Source organism: Salvelinus namaycush, chromosome 10 (assembly GCF_016432855.1).
Source record: "Salvelinus namaycush isolate Seneca chromosome 10, SaNama_1.0, whole genome shotgun sequence".
Lineage (NCBI taxonomy): Eukaryota > Metazoa > Chordata > Actinopteri > Salmoniformes > Salmonidae > Salvelinus > Salvelinus namaycush.
In genome coordinates this window covers 22,811,394-22,835,133 of record NC_052316.1, presented here as the reverse complement: position 1 = coordinate 22,835,133, position 23,740 = coordinate 22,811,394, and the positions used below count along the sequence as shown (strand labels likewise).

Genomic DNA, 23,740 nt, shown 5'->3' with positions numbered 1-23,740 from the left:
GGTGGTGACCACAGACCACTTCTCAGTTCCTATGCTTCCTGGCTGATGTTTTGGTCACTTTTGAATGCTGGCGGTGCTTTCACTCTAGTGGTAGCATGAGATGGAGTCTACAACCCACACAAGTGGCTCAGGTAGTGCAGCTCATCCAGGATGGCACATCAATGCGAGCTGTGGCAAGAAGGTTTGCTGTGTCTGTCAGCGTAGTGTCCAGAGCATGGAGGCGCTACCAGGAGACAGGCCAGTCACCACCTGCAGAACCACTCCTTTATTGGGGGTGTCTTGCTAATTGCCTATAATTTCCACCTTTTGTCTATTCCATTTGCACAACAGCATGTGAAATATATTGTCAATCAGTGTTGCTTCCTAAGTGGACAGTTTGATTTCACAGAAGTGTGATTGACTTGGAGTTACATTGTGTTGTTTAAGTGTTCCCTTTATTTTTTTGAGCAGTGTGTATATTTTTTTTTTGTGATTTACTATCAACTTTACCAGTTATGTTTAGGTTGAGTTGTCATATAATATGCCCTCTCTAAAAGGTGATGTGCGCATTGTCTCCTACCCTGTCAATAACTTATTTATTTTTTGCTGTCTACACAGGACCCTGAAAAGAAGATGAAGGACAGTCAGGAAGAGGAGAGAAAGAAACGGGATGCAGAAGAGATTAATAAAAAGGAGGATGAAGGAACTGACTCTAAACACTAAGATGAGTTATAAACTCAAACAGGAACTTCTGAAAAGGAACCCTGTCTACTATGATCCATTGGTGCAAGGCTGAAGACGGGGCTTTGTTGGCCTTTCCGTTAATGATTGACGCTTCTCCCCCAAAACAAATGGGTAGCTATTTTGTTTACATGACAAGGGAAGGGGCAAAAACTAAGGACAGCAATTAGTTATGTTTCCATGTGATATTGATAAACTATGGGAGTTCAGATTTGTTAAGGGTTAAGATTTATTGTTAGATGAGACAATTTTGTTTGCAGTGACATGCCAGTAATTGTTTTTGAAAGTGAAGTTTACAACAATTTGAATCTCATCTCTGAAAACAATGTTCTTCTGCTAACTACATTAAGTATATTGACCATCTAAAATTTCCTGACAATGTTTACCTCAAAATGCATTTTGTTTGTCTGATTTAATCTGACACATTTTTGTAGAGTCTGTGCTACCCGATGTCTGGTAGGTGCTTGTACCCCAAACATGTATATGGCATTAGGATGGTATATATATATATATATATATATATACACACAGTGGGGCAAAAAAAGTATTTAGCTGACTAAATACTTTTTTGCCCCACTGTAGATATCTCACCTGTTTTGGATATGGTGTGAAAGTCTACTGATTATCCTTTTCTGCAGATTATTTTCAGCACCCATGGGGTCACAAGGTGTATTGGGTAGGCAGAGTTTTCACTAATTACTCAAGCTACCTTAAATCAAATGCACCTATTTTCTAAATTTAAAATAACAAAGATGATCAGACTGCATACATACAGCTGTTAAGATGTTCTAAAGCACTAAGCAGGAGGGTCTGATGCCTGACCATTGATATGTTCATCTTGGGGGAAATGTTGATTTATTTTTTATATTGTCATTTTTCCCCCCTCTGGTTTTTAATGCCAATGTTTCTGCACTGCTCTACCCTAAAGACTTGTCCCAATGCTGATTGGAAGTTGACCCTGTTGTGAAACATTTTATACTATGTATGGGGAGGTTTTCATTTTATTGTGGAAGAAAGAAGTTCTGATACAGATTACTCTCCAATAATGAAACATAAAGGAAGTGACTCAATTATTGTTTTTGTCTCATTCTTATATATTCTATAACGCTCCCAGTGTGTGTGTCGAGTAATTTGAAGGTAACTCCACCTTCCGGTGGATAATTTTGCAGCGTTGCAAACAGCCATTCATTATTACACTGGCATAAAATTCGTTCACATTTACACCAGCGCACTGCTGCAGACAGTCGCGGGCGCAGCGCCATCTGACGTAACTGATTGCATGACCCCATTCCAGTACAAAAATTCCAGTGCCTCGTTTTTAAAGCTTCCTCAAATCTATCGCTACGCAGAATGAAGTAGTGGGAAGAGAAACATTATGGCTGCTAGTCTTTCCCTGGCTCAGGTAAGTATTTTATTTCAAAACAACTGGTGATTAGTATGTAGGTGTCTTGTACTTATTGAGCAAATGGATTTAAGGACTGTAAGTGGATTTGAACTGCTGTGCCTCGCGGTCTTGAACTCTTTTGAAGTTTTCCTCAACCCAAGATATGACTGGGTAAAGTTTCTGCTTAACGCCTTTGGGGACTGCGTAAGGGCGTTGCTAGCTAGGCTAACATTAGCTGCCTGTTGTGTCAATTTTGCAATGGTCGAATAACTACAGTAGCTAGCTAAAACTTTTGCGTAGTTTCTTTTGATTGTATTCACTGGTCAATACATTACCTAGTTAACTTTGCATCTTGAAATAAAGGACCTCTCAATAAGAAAGTTCCTATTTGTTCGACTGTCAACATTTATTTGAAAGAGTGATGTTAGCTAACTAACTACCAGTTTGCGCTCATGCTGTGTGAGCCGCTTAGCTAGCTAGGTAACGTTAACTAGCTTCAATCCACTTTACTCCCTTTGTAAACTAACGTTTATTATTGTAACGTATAAGGTAGAGGATATCAAGTCAGCTGTCCGATATAACAGTTTTAATAATTTCTTAAACTACCAATACAAATTAACTTTAACTAGGTAGCTTGCTCTCATCAGCTAGTTAGCGAGAAGAGGAAGTAGCCGCATGTTGTCCCATATGACACTGCCAATGGCCAACTATGTTGCAGACAACCGCTGTTTTATTAATCACATTGATATTAGCATTGGTTTTCTGGTTAATTTAAGTTGATAGTGGACATTATTTGCCAGCAATATTCTACTGGCTAAGCTAGCTAGTTAGTTTAGCTGACATCCTGACTATGGTGATATTGTTAATCTCATAGCTACTAAAACGTAGGTATCTACATATTTTGACTGCATAATGATTGCGTTAGCTATATGTCATTGACTAGCTAGCGAAGTTAGTATGCACTGATTATTATCTTTGTCTTATGTTATGGGATATTACCATTCCTCAATGGAGTGACATGTTCTTTACCTAGGCTGAGCTATACCAAGGCAAAAGACTGGGGTTGGTAACTACAGTTGGTGCAATTTCTTGGCAACAGGGCTGTGCTGTGCGGGGGGAATAAGGATTGGACAAGAAAATACTGCATACAGCACAGTATAGCTAGTATCATGAAGATTATTCACTGCTATGCAATTAGTCACACAAAGACTCCGTGTTTAAACAGCCAACAGTTCCAGGCACACAATTGTTTCCAATAGAACATGGTGTGGGGGTCTGGGAAAGATATAGTGAATAATGGTCGGATTATTAATGTATTATTGAAGTAACATGCAATGTCATTATAAGCTTTTCAATGAGTAAGCTAGATCTATATGTTTTATATAGCCTTTTGGAATCGTCTGACTCGTCTATAGTACTGTAAGGTTGCAGTTGTTAAAATGTTAAATTTATTCGTTAGCTGTTCCTTGAATATATTAATATTTTTGTGAAAGTGCAAAGGAGAAGAGCACATCCAATATTTAGTCTGTTCACAGAGAAAGCTCTTACTGGTCAAACACTCCCATTGTGAATGCACCATAAGGAGCCACAGGAAGTGAATGTCAGGAAGTCCATCTCATGGTTTTCTTCTTCGGAAATCAGAAAATACCCATTAATTTATTACATTACTTGAGGCGCCATTTCTATGATAACTTTAAACAAGGTGGGATAGTGCTCCAATGATCTATTTCATATGATCATTGGCAGATGACGGTCTTCTCCTGATCTGATTTCATACGTAGACTAGACCCTATTTGTCTTATTCATTGTGTAAAAGGTGGTAGTGCAGGCTATTTGTTTCTTTGGAGGAGTTCAGAAGGTTGGTTGACTTACGTTACTGAGGAATGTGATTATCAGTAGGATTTGATGCGGTGGTATGATTGATTATCTATGATGTTTGTATGTAATGTATGTCTGTTTACGTCTGTAATTTGTTTATGATGTCTAAGTTGTTACGTCTGGAAACATTGTTCCCCTGCTGCTGCTGTCTTGGTTGGACTAGGTCTCTTGAAAAGTAGATTTTATCTCTGTGAGACTACCTGGATAATAACTTAGTTTAGCCTGTTGCTTGGACTAGGCATTCCACTTTTCTAACCACTTGATTTCAAGCACTGCACACACACAGTACTGAAGTACACATTGCCAGCCTATGACTGTATTAGCCTAAATGTAATTGAAACCCTGTCTTGGTAGAGGAACTTGAGACACACTGATTAACTATTAAGATGAACATGATGCAAAATGCTCAGAGGAAACATTGATTTCCTGTAGAAATAGGCCTATTCCTATCTGTAATTTATTAGCCTTGCTTTTTGGCAGCTGCCAGGGCAATGTAATACAGGCTTGGCTAGAAGTCAAACAACCACTTGTGGATCTCAGTTAATGGGTCTACTGTGAGTGTACTGTGTTCTCGACGGTGTTCTGGTTATTGAACTAGCACGTTGATATGTAGGCCTAGCTTTATTTAATGGATTATATTTTTCTACTCAGAAGTCCTATGCTGCTTTGCTTTTGCAGCTTGGTTGATGTTGGACAAATTATTGATTGACATGTAATCTTATGATTGGCTTGCTTGAAGGGTGTTGTCTGGCCCTTTTTATGATCATAAAATGTGTCTCAAGGAGCATTTTATGTCTATCTCCACAGCTCTCAAGTGGAAATCCTCTCTATGACAAATACTATCGACAGGTAAGGTGTCTTTTTGTGAGTCCGTGGGCGAATTACCAGGATGTACTAAAGCAGTAGTACCTTGGTTTATAAGCTGAGTAACAGAGAATCTCTCATCTGGATGAGGCCTGTTCAGATGAGAGAGCACCAGATAGAATGGGAAATGCTGTGTCGCATTAGCCAGCAACTGCAGAGCTGCACTGAACATGTCTCCAGGCTTTTCTCCACTCTGTGATCTACTCTGTGCAAGATGAGGCTTCTTTATGAATTAATGATAACTCTTTGCTAACCCTGTCATTGCAGAGGCTCAAAGAGGACTAAGTGAAATTGTTAGACACTGCAATGGGAAAATATGATGTATTAAGGACTCCCATCAAAGTATTAGCCTATACTTAAGCATACCTGTTTATTAAATACTCAATAAAATGTGGTATTGCAAAGTCAGCACAAATTAGCTAGAGATCTGGTGCTTTTACTGGCTAATTCTTCTTTCTAGTGTTGACTTGTTTTGTCTGTGGTGTAGGTTGACCCGTCTGGTAGTGGACGGGTGGCAGCTGCTGATGCAGCCTTGTTCCTGAAGAGATCAGGCCTGGCAGACCTCGTCCTGGGCAAGGTAAGATACTAGATGACACAGCTGATGGCCAGACACCAAGCCATGGAACTTACCCAGTATGGTTGTTTGTGGGAATTCCTATATGGCATGTAATTTAAGTGATTTAAAATGTCTTCTTAGATCTGGGATTTGGCAGATTCAGAACGCAAGGGGTGCCTTAACGATCAGGTAGGCCAGCTGTTATTTAGTAGATTTACAATGTCGTGTTGGACGTATTCAAAAAATCCTTGTAGTAAGACAACCAGAATACACTTCTTGTCTCTGCACCCATCAGCAATTCTTCATTGCTCTCCGGTTGGTGGCCTGTGCTCAAAATGGACTGGAGGTGGCACTCAAGAGTCTCAATTTGTCAGTTCCTCCCCCAAAGTTTGTGAGTACAATCATCACTGAAACCCACAGTCTCTATTCAAGAAACAGACGTTTGATTTAATAGCATGTGAGCTTTACTACGGCAAAAAAACAGCACCTTTGTCGATGATGCTTTTTTTGGGGTCTTTTTTTGTTGTTGTCTCAGCATGACACAAGCAGCCCACTTCTACACGGGGGAGTGTCCATTGACAGCCCATGGGTGGTCAAGGTGAGGGGAAACCTATCAATATTTCTTAAATGTAATCTTGTAATTTTATCCTGGTCCCTAATAATGAAAGCAGTAACAAACCACATGTGGATGACACATTTCTTTTTTTATATTTACCTCTTATTCAAATCAGTTTTTCAAAGCCATTTCAGGGGGGTTCCGAACCTTGCAAAATCAATCAATTACTTTTATCTAAAGTGGAAATTATGCTTGAATCACGCACCTGTACCATGTCCCTGTGTGACTTTTCAGACGGAAGAGAAGCTGAAATTTGATGCCATTTTCGAAAGCCTCTCCCCCGTTGGTGGAATGCTCTCTGGGGAGAAGGTCAAACCAGTGTTGCTCAACTCCAAACTTCCAGTGGATGTACTGGGAAGGGTAAGCCTGACATACAGTATCTACAGGGCTCCTAATGAATGAGTTTTGGTGACCATCACAGAGTAAATGCATGGGGGGTGGTCTTGTGTTAAACATTTGTGTTGCTTTTCCAAACTTGACTTGGATGGTCTATTTTACGACTGGTCTATTTTACTGACTTGATGAATTTTGTTAACGTATTGTTGGATGTGGTGAATTTCCCCATAAATAATGTTGCAGGTATGGGAACTGAGTGACCTAGACAGAGATGGTATGCTTGACCGAGATGAGTTTGCTGTGGTAAGAAGTAGATTAATCATTAAAGTGTAATATAAACATTTAGTATGTTCAAAGATGAAATGTGGACTATTTTGTAAGATTTAGTGTGGGGTTGTGCTTCTCGAATAGAATAAGTAGTTTGTCAACATTGGACTTTCCTGATCTTACATTGAAACAGACATGAAAGGCAGATATATGTATGTGAATCGTATATTTATGAATATATATATATGTTCTCCTTCATTAGGTCATGTACCTGGTCTACAGAGCTCTGGAGGGGGAGCCCGTACCCATGTCTCTGCCTGCTACCCTTGTGCCACCCTCCAAGAGGAAAAAGCTCCCTGTCTCTGTACCCCCTGTGATGCCCCTTTTACCCTCGCCCCCCTCCATCAAAGAGAGACGCTCCTCCCATTCCGGGTCCAAAACCCTGCCCTCCAAACCAGCAGCGACCCCAGTCACAGTGAGTATCCTATTCATCTTAGTATGAAAGTGAGGCTGAAAGACTTACCCTCATCTCTAACAATCCTGTCCCCTCTGTCTTTTTTCAGTGGGCTGTATCTCCTCCAGACAAAGCCAAGTATGATGAGGTTTTTGCAAAGACCGATCTTGACATGGATGGTCTGGTGTCTGGGCCTGAAGTCCGAGATATCTTCCTAAAGACTGGCTTGCCCTCCGCCACACTAGCACGCATCTGGTAAGACATATCAGGACTTGTTCAGTATTAATTCAGGCAACTTAGATAATATGCAGTGCCTGCACTTGCATTTACTAATTAAATCTGGACATTGGTCATACAGGGCTGGTTTCTGGACCTAGAGTAAATTCTTGGACTAAAAAGCTATTTCAATTAAGATTTTCTATTGTGCAGGACTAGGCTTAATATGGGTCTGTGACACCTGCCTATAGTTTGTCAATATTATGCCCATTCCTGGAGGGGTAAATTGATCTTTCTATTGTGTTATGTGGTCATCTGTGTTCCACAGGGAGCTCTGTGACATTGGGGACATAGGGAAGCTTACCAGGGAACAGTTTGCACTAGCGCTGCATCTAATTAACCAGAAACTGACCAAGGGTGTGGACCCACCCCAGAACCTCTGTCCTGAAATGATCCCTCCCTCAGACAGACTGAGCGTTGCAGCCAAGCAGGTAAGACTCCTCTCCATCGTCCTGCACGTTGCAACCCAGTCTTAGACGGCCAATAATCATAAACTGTGAATATCTTATTTTTATCCAGTGTATTTCTCTATGAAGAATGTCGGACTATTTTGATGAATAGGCTACTTAATTGTGATGCGGATTTGGTAACGTCTATTTCCTGATGTTTTACTAAACCTTTCCTTCCCTTCTCCTGTGGTGTGGGTTTTTGTGTTCTAGCTTGCTGCTGTGTCTCTGTCCCTGTCTGTGTATGCTGTCTCTTTGCGTTCTTCCTCATGACTCATGCATTGTACACAAGGTGGGATCTCCCTCTAACTGGGGACTCTCCTGAGTGTTGGCTTCACGGTGTCTCTGGTTAGCCCCTGGCAGTGTCACCCGCCCATGTTACCTACCTCATAATATTTCCTTTGCTTTCCTCCTAGTTCAACTGTTAGTCATTTTAGTGCCCTCTACCATTTGTTTGCATGTAGATGTGCTTTCGGTGTTCTCCCCCATTCAGTTTATCTTGTATGGGTCATTTTGTGATTTCTTTAGCAAAATGGGTTTGATTTAACTGGTGAGATTGATTAGTTGCCACTTTAGCTGGAGGCTCATTTTATTCCACATCGTGTTTGCCATTCCATTGAGCTAATGTTTAGACATTGTGTATATGTTGTAGTGTATGTCTGGTCAGTAAAGCTACACTGATGTGAATGTAAACAATGTTTTCTGCTCTCAATGATCTCTCCCCACCAGAGCAATGCAGCAAATCTGGCAGCAGACTTTTCTGCCATCAAGGAACTGGACTCGCTCAGCAATGAGATTGTAGATCTACAAAAGTGAGTGGCAAGCAGTTGTATTTGAGGGATGGGTTAGCTCCAGCTTTGTTTTGACAGGAGTTTGTTGGCGCATGTAACTTCCCCTGTTAAGGTTGCTATGGCAGCCAAGGAACTGGGCCTTGCTCTGTCTCACATTGGAATATTTCAGGGAATACATGGTATAGTTGTAAGGGGAATCTTGAGAAAAGAGACAAGTTCTCCGCTACGGTATGTTTGTTGTCTGCAGAAAGAGCAGATGGAGGGGAGCTGGTAGACTGTCCAGGGACTCATAACATGAGTGTGGAATGGAGCCTTTAAGCAGGGTCTCCAGAGGTTCTCTCACTCTTTGTGTGTGTGATGAGGGAGAAACACCTGCTGAAGGGGAAGGTGCGGGGGGGGGGGGGGGTTTAAGGCAGCTCCTTAATACTGGGATAGGCTTCTCCCCCTTCCTCTGTTTGTCTGCACTTTCTCAACATCCAATATTTTCTCACCTTCTAACAAATCCCATAGCTGCCCCACTGCAGACATAACAGCAGCTTGATATGGGGGAATTAAAATGGATCTCTTTACAGTTTGTTGTTGTTACTTCCCTTTTCTGGTAAGCAAAGATTGAGGATAGTAGTAGTCTGCATCAGTATATGAATATCAGCTGTAAGTTTCAAGTTTAGGAAAGATTAGGAAAATTTGGGATTTTAGCATTTCAGAATAGTGGACCATAAACTGCAAAGATGATTCATGTTTTCAAGATTGCTGTGAGTGTCCTTGAAGGTGCTGCTGTCCGTGAGAGGTATTCATGCGGTGCCCACTGCCCTATGGAGGGGCATTGGATGAAGCTGTGTTTTTCAACTGAGCCTGAGAGCATTACTGGGTGAGGGTGTCATAGATTTAGACTGACTGTCTGAAACCAGCATTTTCTTATTTTTGGCTGACATTGGAAGAGGTGCGTGGGATGTTGTTTACACATGTTGTTTCTGTATGGTTGCCAGCCAGGGCATCACAATATACAGTCAGTTAAGTTAGTACTCCTGACTCATACGTCGCCTACCTCACTTCAGATTCTCTCAACTGGTTCTACACTCTCTCGACATGTGTGGCTGTTTGTATCTGGCTGCCTTTTTGTTTCAACAGTCTTCATGTTGAGCAAAACATTTAAATTATTGATTTGATTAATATAAACTGTGGTAATATCTATTCTGTTGCACAGTTATGCCTTTTGGCATTTTAGTGTTTTACCTTGCTAAATTAATGGCTTTGTTAATGTCAGTAGATTAAGGATTTGGGCTTGGTAGGGAGAGCAGATAACCGAAAAGGCCCTGCCTATTCTGCACATTTTCCCACTCATCACATCCTCTGCTCCCTCCCTTTTTACCTTGTCATCTGACCGTGCAGGAAAGGGATGGGAGGGGTAGGTGGGAGGATGAACTGACAGGGAAAGGAATGATATTCATCCCTCCCTCTCTCTGCTGAATCACTGAGACTTCCTCCAGGCAGCCATCTGCACACAGTCCTGCCCCTCTGTCTCTCCTCCTCCTGCTCTCCCATCTGCCAGAACACACACACACACACACACACAAGACCCTCTCTCGCTCAAGGCTGTTGCTGCAGGCGTTGGTCGGTCAGTGCGGTCTGCTACAGTAGGATCAGGATGGTGGTGCAGGGAGAGGAGCTGTCATCTGGTGGTGGGGTGGTAGCCTGGCTGGGGGTGCCCTTGGTCTCTACGGTGATTAAAAACTCATGTCTTCTGTGCTGGTCTTACAGGGAGAAGAGCTCTGTAGAACAGGACGTTAATGAAAAGGAGGAGCGCGTCAGAGAAAGGACTAGTGAAGTCCAGGTACAGTAAACTTGCTGCCTACATGCCCCTCAGCTCTCTCACTACCCTTAGATTGTTTATTTTCATCCAGTTGATGACTGTATTGTCTGAATTCGTTTTTTTGTTGTCAAATGTTACAAAGCTGTAACATTCTACTGTTTAGTTGCTCTTGTTGAATGTGTTAGCGGTAGTCTGCTTGGTTCTTTTAGGCTGTGGCTGAGCAGAAGAGAACATACTCCCCTGTGTCTGTCTGTCTGTCTGTGTGCGTCTGAGTATGAGTCAGAGCCGTCTCCAGTAGTTCTATGATGCACACGTCTACACAGTATACAAAACATTAGGAACACCTGCTCTTTCTATGACCGACTGACCAGGTGAATTCAGGTGAATGCTATGATCCCTTATTGATGTCACTTGTTAAATCCACTTCAGTCAGTATAGATGAAGGGGGAGGAGACGGGTTAAAGAATGGCTTGTAAGCCTTGAGACATGGATTGTGTATGTGTGCCATTCAGAGGGTGAATGGGCTAGACAAAATATTGAAGTGCCTTTGAACAGAGTATGGTAGTAGGTGCCAGGCGCACCGGTTTGAGTGTGTCAAGAACTGCAACGCTGCTGGGTTTTTCACTTTTAAGTTTCCCGTGTTAATCAAGAATGGTCCACCACCCAAAGGACATCCAGCCAACTTGACACAATTGTGGGAAGCGTTTGAGTCAACATGGGCCAGCATCCCTGTGGAACGCTTTCAACAACTTGTAGAGTCCATGCCCCAATGAATTGAGGCTGTTTTGATTGCAAAATATTAGGAAGGTGTTCTTAATGTTTTGTACACTGTATAGTGCACCGTGTTGAGATTGATGGCACAAACTGAACTGATGTGATGTAGCCTCAAGCTGTATAGTTTCTGCTTCAGTAACCAGGTTTCCATCCAACATTTTATACTTGAGTAAAGTACATGTTGGATAAAAAGAATTTAAAAAAAAGAATGGGCCTGATGTAAAAATAAAATGTCGGTAAACGTTCCAAATGCCGACAACTAAATACGCTAGACAGTGGGATCTCTTTTTGTTGTTTAATCTTAGGGATCCTTTATACCCCACTCCCGCTCGAATCCCGTTAACGGGATTGATTTGACAACATCCAGTGACATTGCAGCGCGCCAAATTCAAAACCAGAAATACTCATAATAAAAATTCCTAAAACATACAAGTGTTATACATCAAAATAAAGCTTAACTTGTTGTTAATCCAGCCGCTGTGTCAGATTTCAAAAAGGCTTTACAGCGAAAGCAGACCATGCGATTATCTGAGGACAGCACCCTGCATACAAACACATGAAAATCAGATTTCAACTAGGCAGGTGCGCGACAAAAGACAGAAATAGCGATATAATAATTAATGCCTTACCTTTGAAGATCTTCTTCTGTTGGCACTCCAAAATGTCCCAGAAACATCACAAATGGTAATTTTGTTCGATAATGTCCTTATGTCCCAAAAGTGTCAATTTATTTGGCGCGTTTGATTCAGAAATACACCGGTTTCAACTCGCCCAACATGCCTACAAAGTATCTAATAAGTTACCTGTAAACTTGGTCCAAACATTTTCAAACAACGTTCCAAATCCAACCTTAGGTACCCTAAAACGTAAATAATCTATAAAATTTAAGACGGAATAAACTGTTTCTAATACCGGATAAAAACAATGTAAAGCGCGTTCCAGGTCATGCGCACCAAAAGTCTGGTCCTGCTGCTGGGTTGTTGCCCTCCTACGGCCTCCTCCACGTCTCCTGATGTACTGGCCTGTCTCCTGGTAGCGCCTCCATGCTCTGGACACTACGCTGACAGACACAGCAAACCTTCTTGCCACAGCTCGCATTGATGTGCCATCCTGGATGAGCTGCACTACCTGAGCCACTTGTGTGGGTTGTAGACTCCGTCTCATGCTACCACTAGAGTGAAAGCACCGCCAGCATTCAAAAGTGACCAAAACATCAGCCAGGAAGCATAGGAACTGAGAAGTGGTCTGTGGTCACCACCTGCAGAACCACTCCTTTATTGGGGGTGTCTTGCTAATTGCCTATAATTTCCACCTTTTGTCTATTCCATTTGCACAACAGCATGTGAAATTTATTGTCAATCAGTGTTGCTTCCTAAGTGGACAGTTTGATTTCACAGAAGTGTGATTGACTTGGAGTTACATTGTGTTGTTTAAGTGTTCCCTTTATTTTTTTGAGCAGTGTATATATATTTTTTTACAATTACCTCCATGTTATTATCAAGGATATGATTTGATTTATTGATATACCTATTTAAAGGAAGTATATTATTATACTTTCATATTCTGTCATCTGGGGTTGCCAATCTTATTTTACGCAAACAAATGCATTTTTAGGAAAACATCAAGTGTTCTTGAATGAGCCAGTGCCATAGCAGAGGTGTATCACCTGTAAACCATAAGCCTGTGTGTGACTATCACCTTGTCTCTATTTGATCTTACTGGATGTATGAATGTCAGGTTTAATTATCTCCTCTCAGGTCCTGACTTCATTAACATTTTTAAACACCTAGAAAAAGGTGTATATTACCACACTTTCATCCCAAGTGATCAAACATAGAACTCTATAGGCTATATTAACTTCCATTCAAGATTAAATATTTTCTGCTGTGTATTTGTGAAAGACTACTTTTTCTTTGGTACTGTAGGTGTTAGCCAGTGGTGTGAACGGCTGTCATTAGACAGACAGCACTGTTTTCTCACCCCAGGGTTCTGCTCAGCAATGACCAGTCACTGCCAATTAGCCAGCATCCATATATTCATGATGGGGGAAACTAGCTGGTTTTTCAAGAGCTATATGAGTAATTAAGATTGGATTGTACAGTAAAATGTAAGGGCCAAAAAATAGTTCCTCAGTGATCATGGATTATTCTCTCTACAATACATGTTTATTAAGTTATATTGTACTTTCTGACTAATTATTGATCCCTCTTTGTTCAGAATAATTAAACTATTTGCATGTTAGTAGGCTAGCCTTGAATCCTTGGCACGTGTAGCAGTCCCTTCAAAATGATTAGGAGATGTGGGCAGGAGTGCTTTGCCGCTGTGCTGACGTTGGCTTGATAAATGGCTTCTATTTTGGGCTGCGACTCTCTGGCTACTTTAAACAGACATAGCTTAGAGTGCAGAAGCTCCCTAGAGGAAACGGACAAAGACGTTCATCCCTCTGAGCCTGGGCTGAGGAGCGGCTGATTTAGTTTTATACCACCACTTCCCCAAGAAACCTCATGTAGGCATTAACACTAAGTCAGTGTGATGCCACTTTGGGTAACCTCGCGTTGATTTAGTTGGAGCACCTCGTCAAGGCTGGCAGTCATAATGTTTTGACTCTGACTCATCCTCTCTGCAGTCTGCTCAGTTAGTCTCTATTCCTATCCTCTGCTCCTTTTATCACTTATTTTTCTCTTTCTCTGGCTGTTATGTGACTGTTATGACTTCCCCCCTCAGGACTTGCAGAATGAGGTGCAGAAGGAGGGTGGGATGCTGCAGCGGCTGCAGTCTCAGCGCCAGGAGGTCCAGGATGCTCTGGAAGAGCTGGACCAGCAGAAGACCACTCTGGAGGAGCAGCTTGGTCACATCCGCCAGCAGTGCACCCATGAGAACCAGCTGGTGAGACTACATGACCTATCAACCAACCACAACCTCACACCGCACCTGGAACACCTTCAGAGAGGAACCAGTCAATAGCAAGTGTATTGGTTGGTCCGCTTGTCCTCTATTTTGTTTTAACTCTTCTTCTTTTTCTCATCGTGTGTGTGTGTAGATCTCGTCACTAGAGGTGGAGCACGCGGAGCAGGAGCAGAGGATAGAGGAGTACGAGGAGCAGCTGGTGCAGGCCAGAGAGGAGCTGCTGCAGCTGCAGGAGGAGACACAGCAGTTGGAGGAGAAGGTGCAGGCAGCGCGGGAGCAGCTCACCCCCTTGCAGGAGTCTGTCCGAGACTCCTTCTCTCAGGTTTCTCAGGTGAGTCTACTCAGACTCACCATCATTACTACCACAGTGGTGGCATGGTGCAAAGATTTAATGGTGGTGAGACAGCAAAATCAACAATTTTATAGTGATGGGTGTAAATTCAGATTTCACTAATGTCTATTCCTGACATAGGAAAATGTACAAGAGAATATCAGGTAAAGGGTGAGTTAGTGGATTGCTCTCTCTCTCCCTTCTATCCCTCTGCTCTTTACCTCTGTACTGGGGGCAGGTGGAGCAAAAGCTGAGTGATCTACAGTTGGAGGAGAGGACAGTCACATCCCAGCTCAGCTGGAAGAAGGCCCTAGAGGAGGATCCAGTGCTGGTGAATGGCTCAGCGGATGAGCAGCACCTAGAGGACCAGGCAGAGGAGCTGAGAGTGGAGCCTCCAGCCATCCAGCCACAGATGGGGCCAGCTGAACCGATAGAAGTAGTGAAGGAGGATAGGCCTAAGACCCCAGAGGAGCCGGTGCCTAAGTCTGATGCCTTCGAAGACCTCTATAACAGCCTGTCTTCCACTACCTGGCCAGTACCACAGGACAACCCTGTGAAGGCAATATATCATACTCTGAAATATGTCATTTATAATTTTGTTCATTAGTCTGTATGTGTTCTGTCATGCCATCATGGTGTCTGAAATGTGTTTTTCCTTCTCTTTCCTTAGGAGCACATTAGTCCTGTTGCTTTCACTCTTCAGGAGCAGAGAAGTCCTACTTCTGAAGTTGTAGCAGAGGTAGAAGAACAGGAAGAAGAGTCGTTTTAAGCTAGCACTCCCAATGAACAATATGTTCACATAATCTTTAGCCATTGGATTCTTCCCTGGGCTCATGCCTGACCACTGGACTGTACTGATAACCTGTATTTTCTCAGCAGGTGGAATCCCCAGAGCCAGAGAGGAGACCAGAGTCAACTGAGCCTCCGCAGGCTACCCCGCCTGCCCTGCCTCCACAGACCACTCCCCCTCCACTCCCTGCCCAGCCTACCATGTCCCCAATGACCAGCCCCCCTCCGCTCCCTGGCATGGACTTCTTCCAGTCAGACCCCTTCATTGACCGTGAGTTCCCCCTCCACCTCACAAATGGTACAATTAATTAACAGGAGCCATTTCGAACTTGACAAACCTATGTATTTAATGAAATCCCAACTGATTATTGTATTTCCTTCCGTCTCTCTGTGCAGATGATCCATTTAAAGATGATCCGTTTGGAAAGGCAGATGTTTCCTGTGAGTGAGACTTATTAACTCACCAAATCGTATTATCACCAAATCAGATATTTTCATATTGGCCTATATTTTGAATGTTAACCTATAACATAGCTGTTCTTCATCAACAGATCCGTTTGGTGGAGACCCGTTTAAGGGCACAGACCCCTTTGCTGCTGACTCCTTCTTCAAGCAGTCTTTGGCTGCCCCCTTCCCTTCTGCTGACTCCTTCACCCTCGCTGACCCTTTCAGTGGCAGTGCCAGCCTAGCAGAGCCCAATCTGTTTGCCGCTCCGCTCAACAATGCTGCAGGAATGGACCCCTTCAGCTCCAAACCCCAAAACAAGGCAGCCAGGGACCCATTCAGTGCCAAGGTCAACAATGTGGATGCAGATCAGTTTGGATCCAAAATCGACTCCCTGGCAGAGCCAGACCCGTTTGGCTCGCAGGGCACAGCAGGCCCAGATCCCTTCAGCTGCTCCCAGCCAGGCTCTGAGCTCCCCACTGTGAGTGGTGCCACCATAGAGATCCTATTAAATTACGATAGTATTCTAATTCCTAATTCTATGGGTGCCACAGTGCTGTACTGTCCATATGCCTTAAGAACACTCACTCAGGCAGCTACCCAGTTTACCCCAATCCCTCCCCCTGCACCAACACTTTGTGTTAATTATGCTCCCAGAAAGACTGTCTGTGCATGGTTATGAAGATTGACTGTGCACCTACTCCTGTCCTTAATTATTCTAGCTAGGTTGGCACTGTTTTATAGGATTTGAGTCATAAAACTGTCATTGTATGTGTTTTTCTCCCAGAAGGATCTCACTGCAGCAACTAATGACCCTTTTGCACCTGGAGGCACTGCAGTAAATACTGGCTCTGACCCAGGTAAGACTCCAGGGATGGAGCTTCCCTCTGGGCAGTGGGTGGTAGGGCAGATGGTAGTACCCTGTTTGGCTAAACTGTGTGTGCTGAGTAATATCTACACCGTGTGTCCTTCAGATCCATTTGCTGCCGTCTTTGGCAATGAGTCATTTGGAATTGGATTTGCAGACTTCAGCACCCTGGCCAAGGTAAAATCCTGATTGGGTTCTCTAGTTGTCCCTGTTGTGTATCATCATGCTGCGACGTGAGGAGGACTAGGGAGCACTAGCTATTAACAGGGACTTCCGTTTAACCTCTGTCCTTTTTTTTTAGATAAGGAGTAGTTTGATATCTGTGGGTGTGAGCATGTCTGGAGAGGACTGCCTGTTAACACATTCCCCTCAATTATTCATGCTGTCAAGGAGGAAGGTGGTGTTGATGTAAACATAAGAGAGTAGTCAGTCATGCTCTTCTGGACCTCTGGTTGTTTGCCAGTCGAACAGTTCTGACCCCTTCGCCTCATCGAACCCGTCCAACAACAAGAACCTGTTTAAGGAGGACAGCCAGCCCAGCAGCCCTGATGTTCCGCCAGCTTTGCCCCCCAAGACGGGAACGCCCACCAGACCTCCCCCTCCACCCCCAGGTCAGTTCTCCTGCTGCTCCGAACTCTGGAAAGCTCATTTTCCTTCATGCTGTTTGTTGTCAGTGCTTTTCTGCTGCCAATTACTAGTAGCAGAATGGCATTTGTATTTAAAACATGGAGATTTAGTTCCTAGTGTGTTTTTATAGTCCTTGTTGCACTTGTTAGGAGTTCTTCCCTGGGCGCCTCATTCCTTACTGAGGTGTGTGTGAATGCAGGTAAGAGATCCTCCATCTCCAGATCAGAGTCGTCGGACTCTTTCCACAGAAGGGGACCATTTCTGCCCCAGGGCTCAGGAGATCCCCCTTTCTCCCAACCTGCCAAGGACACTGCCCTGGACCCCTTCGCCCCATCCTCACCCCGCCAGCACGCACGGGACCCTGACCGATTTGCCAGCTTTGACAAAGTGAGCACCTCCCCTGCCCCCTCTTCCTCTCCTGACAGCGACTAGGTCGCCCTCCTCTGTTTCCTCGCTCACAAGCCACATCCAGCAAACGGCACTCTCAGCATCTCCTCCATTCATAGCCAAACTCTCAACCTTAACTATCTAAGGAGCATTTTAAGGCCTTAAGGAACTCTGTGTGTGTATATAGACTTTTGATTATTTTAAATGCGTTCCTTTGTTTTGCTAAAGAGGCCATCTCTATAATTTTGTGTCCATTTAAAAAAAAAAAAAAAAATTCCTTCTACCTTATGTATTCCACAGTTTATTTTATTTTCAATGTTATGTTTCTTTATGTAAAGTTTTATTTATATCTGTAGTTACATTTCTGTTTATTTCTAAGTTGAACTGGAGTTTAGCCTTGTAATAATTGAAGATGTTCCCTTGATTAACTTGCACTGCCTAACTTTACTCATTTATTAGTCTAGATATACACTGTGTACAAAACATTAGGAAAAACTGCTATTTCCATGACATGGACTGACCATGTGAATCCAGGTGAAAGCTATGATCCCTTATTAATGGATCTTGTTAAATCCACTTCAATTAGTGTAGATGAAGGGGAGGAGACAGATTCATTATGTATTTTTAAGTCTTGAGACATGGATTGTGAATGGGCTAGACAAAATATTGAGGTGCCTTTGAACGGAGTATGGTAGTCGGTGCCAGGCGCACCGGTTTGTGTGTGTCAAGAACTGCAATGCTACTGGTTTTCATGCTCAACAGTTTCCTGTGTGTATCAAGAATGGTCCACCACCCAAAGGACATCCAAGCCAACTTGACACAACTGTGGGAAGCATTGGAATCAACATGGGCCAGCATCCCTGTGGAATGCGTTCGACACCTTGTAGAGTCCATGCCCCGACAAATTGAGGCTGTTCTGAGGGCAAAGGGGGGTGCAACTCAGTATTCCTAATATTTTGTCCACTGTGAATATTAATAAACATTCTAATATATTTAAAATCAATAATCTTCACTGAGTGACATTAGTCACCACTAACTGGACTAAAAGCACACACGTATTCTGCATATCCCTCATGAGCCCCTGGTTGGCTGTGGATGGGAAGGCTGCTTGCTTTGACTCTTGTGATGTATTTATTTAGCACAACCCCAGAAAGGATGAAAGGCTTGCTCGAGCTCCTCCTCCTCCCTCTGACTGCCTCCCTGCATGACCTCCTGCGCCCTGCACACACTGTGTCCTTGTGTCTGATTGGCTGGTTCCCAATGACCCTCCACAGCTCCTCATCACCTTCTCACTCTGACTGGAATCATTCCTCATCCTGCATCCTACCATTTGTCCTGCTATTACCACTAATACCACCCATTAGCACTGACTGCACTGTGGAGGATACTTCTGCTCTCTTGAGTTTTTACTCTTCTGTTCCTCAGTCGAATAAGCTCAATAAAAGGTCTGAAGGGTTCCATCTCTGGACTCCATGTGTATCCATATTCACCAGATTGATTTCCCACAGATTGCTGCTGTTTGTGTAACGGAGTTAAGAACGTACCATAAGCGCGCTCCACAGCTAACTCGAAATGTTGTGGATTGAGCCATCCAATTGGTACCTTTTTGGGTGGCTCAACCCATTGGAACATTGTCAAGGAGAGCAGTCACATGTGTTGGCAAAGCAGAGGTCCCGAGTTGGAGCCAGTTTATGAGCCGAAAAGGGGGGGAAGTGGTACTAGCTAAGAAAGCAGCGTGACATCCGTAACATTTGGTCCTTTTTATGTTCTAATATGATGCGTCAATTCTGGTGTAATCAAATCCTGGATTCAATTATGACTTGAGCTGTAAAACAAATAACAATCGGTTTGCTCTGAATTCACTAACCTAGTTTTACTGCCCTCTTATAAGCATGTATGGATGTTTGTTAAATTGAGTAGCCATTTTATGAGTAGAGTAGCAGAAGTCAAATGATCCAGAGGGTTGAAAGGACAAAGAGGACATCCGTCTTCAGATTAACACTAATGTGTAAATGACTCTGTGCATTAGGCAATTGTGGTGGTCAGATTACTTCGACTACAGTTAACGTGATTGAATTTGTGCATATAGTTCTAATGACACTACTTACTACAGGTTGTTCACCTTTTTGCTCAACTCTCTTCAAAGTACCCTTTATTAATATTTATGTGCCAAACACCAGACAGTGAACATAGACTCACATGCTCATTATCTAGAGGGAAGTAGTAATCTTGTTAAAACAGTATAACGTCTCCCAGGTCTGACTGTTAACTTTTGTGACCTCCTTGCCAATGTGCAGAACTCTATATAGAACTACTGCTTTGTCTTTGTCGATCTACCACATCTCTCCTTTTGGTATCAGTCACGTGCACTTTAGGACTAAGAAATACGCATGTCACAATCTCTGAGCCAATAGTCAGCATATTGCAGTACAATACTGTATTCATTTGCATTCACATTGATATAGATGGGACACTGCAGAGACACGCATGCTTCTTATTATATTCCGTATGTACTCACTAAACACTAACCAGGTTTTGCCATCCCACTGTCTTATGTGCATGATGTCTGTGTTGCTGTTTGAAACAGACTTGTAAATTCTGTCACATGACTCTGGGGTGGGGGGTAATACATTTGTCATTTTGACTCTAAACATTGTGAGAAATTGCAAATGTTCGCTATTGGAACAAACAAAAAGCTATATTGTAATGTATAGAATGGAACAGCTTACCATGACCAAGGCGATCAGTATGCTGTTGCTTCGGAGAGACATGGCTGTTTTTAATACAGAGAATTACAGACATGCTGTATCTTGGGAAAATTTGTGTCCGAGATTGGGGATGTTAAGTTCAGTGGATGTCTTTGGGGGGGTTGTAGTATGTATTTTCTGGATCTCTGAGGTGTTCTGATGGGGCTGTGCTGTGTCTATGCGTGTGTTTTTGTGTCTTTCTATGTGGTGTGAAGCAGCAGTACCCTACCGAGGAGGACATGATTGAGTGGGCGAAGAGGGAGAGTGAGCGGGAGGAGAAGGGGCGCTTGGCCAGACAGGCACAACAGGAACAAGAGGATCTGGAGCTGGCCATTGCCCTGAGCAAGTCAGAGTTCTCCTGAAAGACTCTGGTCACCCCTTGTGACCCAGCATGCACCAAAGGAAGGAAGGAGTGAGGGGTGGGAAAACTGAACTAAAGGGCCTACTATTCGGTCCCAATGAAGAGATTTGAGTATTTGCTCCTCGCTCCTACCCAACCCCCACATTTCCACCAACTGTCTTTTGTTTCACTCACAATTGGCATTTTCAGAGTTTGTCTATGTAACAACAAATCCTCATGTTTGTTATTTTTGGTGTTTGGCTGAGTAGTGGGTATAGAGATGATTGGCTGTTAGACTTCAGTAGTCCTCCTGGTACAATATGTAGACATGGAGATTGTATGTGTAGCTGTAATGTCCCCTCATTTCAACTACACAGACCACATTGCTAATAACCAACTGCAAAAGTTCAGTCCCCGTCTGCATTGCTCTTGCCTGCTCCAGACCAGATGGTATTGAGCACTTTAAAAAATATATTGACTTTATATGATTAACTCTAACAAGATAGGAAAAGAGTAATGCTCATCTAATTCATCTGGCTGTAAACCAATGTCAAATTGGAATCCGTATGTGATCAAGGGTTGCCTGGAGCAAGTGACCTGAGCAGTCGTGCAAGTTGACTGCTCTGTGGTTGCCCCATTGATGACAACCCTAATGCAAAGAATTCCAGTAGTCTGGTCTTTCTGGTTCCTCACGTGTGTAGGTGAAAAAGGCTACTTTACATTTTGATCATAATCTTTGTGCAAACCAGAAAATACTCCTGACTTGCCCAATGGGTGCCTTTTCAGACCTTAATGTCAATCTCTGTCATTCATCTGTCTATACACCAGACATCTACAGTACAGAGTGAATTGTATTTCGTGGCTGGGGTGAAACAATGGCTTGTGTAAAAAACAATGTTCTTAGATGACCTGACATGTCCTTACGTCAAGTTCTACCAAATTAAATGAATTAGCCGTTTTATGAGTAGAGTAGCAGAAGTCAAATGATCCAGAGGGTTGAAATGGCTAAGCGGACATCCGTCTTCAGATAAACACTCATGTGTGAATGACTCCGTGCATTAGGCAATTGTGGTGGTCAGATTACTTCGACTACAGTTAACGTGATTGAATTTGTGCGTATAGTTCTAATGACACTACTTACTACAGGTTGTTCACCTTTTTGCTCAACTCTCTTCAAAGTACCCTTTATTAATATTTATGTGCCAGGCAGTGAACAAGAGTCACATGGTTGTACAGGTGCTAAAAAGAACTAAACCAGTAAAACCACTTATGTCCAAACCTCTGCATGTAGGCCACTTTTAATGATCTTGATAAATAATCTACCCCTCCCAACACTACCCACCAATACAGTCAAAAGATGAAGAATATGACTAAACTATTTTATTTTGTGGTTCATGAAGTAATGTGTTAAATATCAGATGTCAAGATTTTGGAAAGTAAGTTGGTTGTACAGGAAGATATTTGAAATGTATTTTAAGTTGAAAGATATAATGATTGAATTGTTAACTAGAAACGTGGATACAGGCTGAGTAATACATGTGTGAAAATACTTCCTACTAGAATAGTTGGTTTTGCCATCTGTAATGTCTGATTCCAAATGTCACAATAATCTACAACATATGACACCTTGTCTCACCTCTTTAGACATGCAATAGTTTAGTCATGTATTCTGGATAAAGGAGTTTTTTTCCTGTACTCTTGCTCAGAAATACTCCTGGCCCCACTATGGAAAATTCTCCCTTGTTTTATATACGCTGCATTTTCAACACGTCTAGTTTTAGGTGAATACAGTCGTCAGTAGGGGGTTCCGTTGTAAAGCAAATGGCTGTTGCTGCTCATGTTAGTGTTGTAAAGTTAAGCATCTTTTCATGTTTTGTGTTTCACTGAGGTGATTCCACAGTGTTTGACTGCATTTCAAAGTCTTAACTGACTGAGGAAAGTATCCTTTGCCTTTTTGTACAAAGTCTGTTCTTCTGTCTGTGAACTTCAGCCACTTGGGGGTTTTTACTTACAAAGCCCTGTTGTGTTGGCAAGGAGAGGCCGAATTGGGGGTGAAATTAAATTAAGGCATGTTAACATCTCAAAGCATACCATTAAATGTTTTTTTTGTTTGGTTATTTGTTTTTCAGACGAAATGAGGCCATGTCACTAATCAAGAGGGCTATACTGTGTAAGTACACTGTTGACAAGGGAAAGGCAAGGCGCTCGAGTGATATGGGCTGACTGTTTTCTGACCAATGCACAACTTATCCTGCTTTTCATCCAGGTTTAAGTTCATCAATAGAGAGCATTTTGTAAATGAGCTTTGTGGTCAGTTATGACTTTCTAGTGTTTTTCATTCAATACATGGTTCTGTTTGTAAATACAATGGAGTTGTCCATTCTCCTGTGAGACAGTGGTTTCTTTTATACCCTCATCTAGTATTTAAAGGCTATCAAATAGTATTGATCATTTGTATAGACTTCTCTATTTTCAAATTACAAACCACTTTTCTTTCATATGCCGTCTACGTATAGGCTTTTAAAAACGGGCTAATTGTAGGCCTATTTTAGTCAATTTAAACATGTCAGTATTTGGAGTTATGGTCAGAATATGGTATGTGCAACATTTTAATTGAAAACAGAATAATAAATATAAACCTCTCGAACAACACCGGACTGATAAATGCTTTTTTTGTGTGGGGATGGATGGATGTCAATCAAAACTGACAAGCGTATTATCAATATACTGTTTTTAATAATAAATGTGAAAGCCTTCATGTATTTTATAATGGCTAAATGCCAAAGCAACTCTATAGTTGACTTCAAATGAGTTTTTGTAGGCTAGCAGTAGTCTTGGAAATCCCAGACCTAGGGCAGCAACAAGCTGGAACATTGGTAGGTCTACATTGTTTGGAGGCAACCCGTCTGACTTGGGGTTCTCCAACCCTGATTCTGGAGGGCTATCCTCCTGTAGGTTTTTGCTCCATCTCCAGTTGTAACTAACCTGATTCAGTTTATCAACAAGCTAATTATTAGAATCAGGTGCGCTAGATTAGGGTTGGAGCAAAGACCAACAGGACAGTAGCTCTTTAAATGTATTTCATAAATGCTTCAAAATTCACAAAAAGTGACTAGCTGATGAAGATT

General features: G+C 42.6%; 1 protein-coding gene across 8 annotated transcripts; it reads left to right on the top strand.

Annotated features, from left to right (window-relative positions):
* Window positions 1-1,996: 1,996 nt before the first annotated feature.
* On the top strand, window positions 1,997-23,262 carry eps15 (epidermal growth factor receptor pathway substrate 15). Of its 8 annotated transcripts, none has more exons than XM_039002534.1 (25): window positions 1,997-2,122; window positions 4,790-4,831; window positions 5,334-5,423; window positions 5,544-5,591; window positions 5,698-5,793; window positions 5,938-6,000; window positions 6,253-6,378; window positions 6,598-6,657; window positions 6,884-7,096; window positions 7,185-7,330; window positions 7,620-7,782; window positions 8,527-8,609; window positions 10,347-10,419; window positions 13,897-14,058; window positions 14,213-14,410; window positions 14,649-14,969; window positions 15,081-15,149; window positions 15,290-15,470; window positions 15,596-15,640; window positions 15,751-16,124; window positions 16,431-16,503; window positions 16,618-16,688; window positions 16,975-17,122; window positions 17,338-17,525; window positions 20,488-23,262. In XM_039002534.1, exons 1-25 carry the CDS (start codon window positions 2,096-2,098, stop codon window positions 20,632-20,634), a joined length of 3,207 nt encoding a protein of 1,068 aa, XP_038858462.1. In that variant the 5' UTR covers window positions 1,997-2,095; the 3' UTR covers window positions 20,635-23,262. The 8 variants fall into 8 exon arrangements, with proteins under 8 accessions (XP_038858462.1, XP_038858463.1, XP_038858467.1 ...); XM_039002535.1 differs by having other exon boundaries at window positions 15,287-15,470; window positions 16,434-16,503; XM_039002533.1 differs by having other exon boundaries at window positions 1,998-2,122; window positions 15,287-15,470; window positions 20,491-23,262.
* Window positions 23,263-23,740: the final 478 nt, after the last annotated feature.